Source organism: Emiliania huxleyi (genome assembly GCF_000372725.1).
Source record: "Emiliania huxleyi CCMP1516 chromosome Unknown EMIHUscaffold_1509, whole genome shotgun sequence".
NCBI lineage: Eukaryota > Haptophyta > Isochrysidales > Noelaerhabdaceae > Emiliania > Emiliania huxleyi.
In genome coordinates this window covers 1-3532 of record NW_005201081.1, presented here as the reverse complement: position 1 = coordinate 3532, position 3532 = coordinate 1, and the positions used below count along the sequence as shown (strand labels likewise).

Genomic DNA, 3532 nt, shown 5'->3' with positions numbered 1-3532 from the left:
GAGATCGCCCGGGAGTAGGCGTCATCTTCCCCCTCTTCTTCGCGGCGGCGGCCGTCGCGCACGGCTTTGCCGGAGTGGTGCCGGCGGCGCTGATGCCCGCGTGGGTGATGAGCCTATGGGCGGCGACGCAGGCGTCGGTGACGCGCACCCCCCTCGCGACGGTCTTCATGCTCGGCCTCTCCGCCGCCGCTTCGGCGCAGCTGTCGGTGCTGCTGCCGCCGGTCATCATCGCGTCCTACGTCGGGGTGTGGGCGTCGCGGGCCCTCTCCACCGCCACCTTCTTCCCGTACAAGAGGGTGGACTGAGTTTGGCCTTCCAGTGTTCCACACGCCACCGCATGCGCCCTGATGGATTCCGGCGACGTACAACCGTACAAGTAGAGCCGAGTGTGTAAACGTCAGTCATGAGGGAGCGACCGACACCGAGAGAGACCGGGAGATTGATAGACGTTGACGAGAGAGAGTTCGTGTATCTCGTGAGAGCGGTCGAGTGTCTCGAGTGTGTCGTCTGTCGTTTCTGTCGAGACCCTGGGAGGCACTGGGACAACCCCAGGCGGTTGAGGGGTATGATCTTTTTAGCGCTTTAACGTGTAGTGAACGCGCACGTGTGTGGACTATGTAGGACGACCCCTCAACACTGCAGCGTGAGCCTGCTCAGCAGCTCCGTGTCGACTACGGCAGTCGCCCAGAACGTCGCACGCTGCTTGCGCTGCCGCTTCGCGGTGCTCTCCTGCTCTAACGCCTGCTCGGCGGCCTGCTCGGCGCGAGCACGAGCCCACGCGCTGAGCTCCGGCAGGCCTGTTCGGACAGCGGGCGGGGCGTCAGTCAAGATCAGCGGGTGCGTTGGCCTACTCGTGCGGCCGCACCGCTCATCTCGTCGTCCTCGTCGAGCCCTCGCTTGCTCCCGACGCGGCTGGGGCTGCTGCCCTCGAGCGTGCTCAGCTGTGAGAGGTACTTCGCCTCGAGCCGGCTGGAGGTGGAGGCGCTGTCGTCCGGCGTCGAGTCCTCGCACCTGAAGATGGCAGGCGGTGGAGTCGGGTACGGTGTAGGCGCACGGGAGAGAGCTGTGGCGTGCAGCGCGCGCCTCAGAGCGATGCGCTCCTCTAGATAGGCCTCGTAGGCGGTAAGTTTGTGCTGCGGACTCGCCCACATTTCCTGCATCTCGTCCACCAGGGACAGCATGCTGGGAGGCTCGCACGGCAGGCCGCACGGCAGGGCGGCTACGCCGAAGTACACAGGCGCCCGATTTTCGGGGAAACGGCGGCTGCGAAGTAATGTAAGGTAAGGTAAATTTCTCAACACAAAGTGGTGGGGAAAGGGGGGGCGACCCTCGCATCTCAAACACAGGGACAGGGCAGGAGCCCCAAGGCATTCAAAGTGCAATGGCCCGGTGCACGTGGGTGAGTGAGTGAGCAGCCTGCCCCTTCCTTCCCTCCCGAAAAACAAACCAACTCCCGCACACACACAATCGCACTCTGGCCATCGATGACTTGTGTGCTAAGACAGAATCTCCGCAGACATCCAAAACGGGCCGTGCCGCGTTTGTGGTGTCTTCTCAAGCACTAACTAGCATCTCCGGGCGCCGCACTCGAGTGGGGGTTGCGAGCAGCGGAAGCAAATCACGCACGCCGCCACGGCCGCCGCCCTTGCCGTTTCACCTTTAGCCTTTTGCCGCCCTTACCGTATTAGCCCTTTGCCTTAGCCCTTGCCGGAGCCGTAGTAGCCGTTGTGGAGTAGTCGTGCGCCTGTTTTCCTGTGGGGCTGTGGATTGGAGATTGCTGCCGCAGTTGTCCGGTGACTGCCGCAGCCAATGCGTCGGCGACGAGGTTGGAGCCCATCTTCGAGAGAGCTTTCCTTCGAGCGAGTCCGACATCCTGTTGTACCGACCGAGGCTGGCCGGAGAGAGTGAGAGGACACCCACACGAGCTCACGCACTCTCGCTGTGAGAAAATGTGCCAGCGGCCTCAGCGAGCCAACAAATAATTGCTCCTCTTGCCTCTTCAAGAGAGGTGAGAGCCTCTCTCGTGCTGAGGACCTCCCAAGAGGACCTCTGTCCGAGTCTCGGCCTGAGGACCTCTAGTGCGGACCTTTGTCGGTGCGCCTGCACCTCCCTCGACCGTCGTCCTCGATGTGGAATCGGATCGACGGGCAAAGAAACCAATAGCCATAGGTGAGCGACCGAGCAGTAGGCGGTGCCCTGCGGTGCCTGCTCTGATCCGATATGTCGGAGATCGGCCGCCATAAGAATCTGCATGGACACAATGATCAATATGGAGTCATATGGGATTAGTTCTGTGCTTGAGCTCATCGTAGGCACACACATCACACTGTATTCACTATTCACAACGCACACTCTCGAGGATCACGTTGTCGAGTATCACGTGGCACTGTACACACACGCTGTATTCACTGTTCACAACCAGTTCACAACAACGCACATGTCGCGTCGGCACGCTGGAGCCGGCCATTTGCAAAAAAAGAATTTTACCGTGCGAAAAAAAGGACGCAATGCACTTTAAGTGCTCCAAGTGCTCCTAACTGGGAGTCCTCCAAGTGCTCACCACGTGACACAAAAAGAAAAAACAAGTGCGAAGGGGTGACGCTCAGCACGAGAGACGGTCTCTCCTCTCTCATTCAAGCAAGTGGCTGTGTCGGTCTGACTGAGGCTGCTATGTGGCAGCGCTATAGGCCGCTGCGCGCGCGGTGGGACGCAGCGGAGGGTGACCAGCCTCAGCGTGACACACCCGAACAGAGTAGCGGCCCTCATACCAAGAACAATCGAGATGTGGACGGTGATGTATTGATATATTGGTTGTATTTTGGTGCATGTACAACGATCGTGTAGTTGGTAATTCTGAGTGCGCACTGCTCGGAATTTCCTGCTCGGACTCCGGCGCATACGATCTCTCTCTCTCTCTCTCTCTCTCTCTCTCTCTCTCTCTCTCTCTCTCTCTCTCTCTCTCTCTCTCTCTGATGTCTGAGAGAGAGAGAGAGAGAGATTTTTAGCAATACCAAACAACTCTAACACTCACACGTCATTTGGGGGAGAGCGATGTGCGTGTGTCCGCCCTGCACTTGGAGCACTTGGAGTGCAGTTATTAACCTCACATCCAGGGCCGAGGAGCTGAGAAGCGCACCCAGACCTGCGTTTGTTTTTATAACATCGAAGGCTAGCTCAAAAGAAACACACAGAGAGCGGAATTTTTGTTGCAGGCAGCAGTTGCAGCAGTTGCTTTGAAATTCTTTAACACTGTAAAATTCTTTAACACGGTAAAATCCTTTAACGGCCACGCCTGAAAAGAATTTCAGCAGGTAGGTGCTCGCACAACACGATTCACACGACAGATAAGGCCCCTTTAAATTTTTCTGTTCCGGAAAAAAGAAATTGTTCGCGCCGGGTTTCGCTCCCCTGCGGCCGCGAGTACGCGGTCGTGGGCAGTCCTCTTGTTACTCCGGCTTTCCCTCCCCTTGTCCTGCTTGGCGCGGGCTCTCAGTGCGTGGCGGTATTGGCGCAGCCGCGCGACCGTCCATGT

General features: G+C 58.5%; 2 protein-coding genes across 2 annotated transcripts in view; one reads left to right on the top strand and one right to left on the bottom strand.

Annotated features, from left to right (window-relative positions):
- EMIHUDRAFT_252957 (hypothetical protein) overlaps positions 1–305 on the top strand; it is a gene marked incomplete at both ends in the record, with an annotated part of 3276 nt that extends 2971 nt beyond the window's left edge. Inside the window, one exon of the mRNA XM_005786458.1 lies at positions 19–305. Coding sequence (XP_005786515.1) covers positions 19–305 — 287 coding nt within the window. The remainder of the gene's footprint in view (positions 1–18) is intronic.
- Positions 306–630: 325 nt separating this feature from the next.
- Positions 631–1181, bottom strand: EMIHUDRAFT_252956 (hypothetical protein; the record flags this gene model as incomplete). Its single annotated transcript, XM_005786457.1, has 2 exons — positions 631–797; positions 866–1181. The coding sequence occupies 2 exons, from the start codon at positions 1179–1181 to the stop codon at positions 631–633; spliced, it is 483 nt and encodes a 160-aa protein (XP_005786514.1).
- Positions 1182–3532: the final 2351 nt, after the last annotated feature.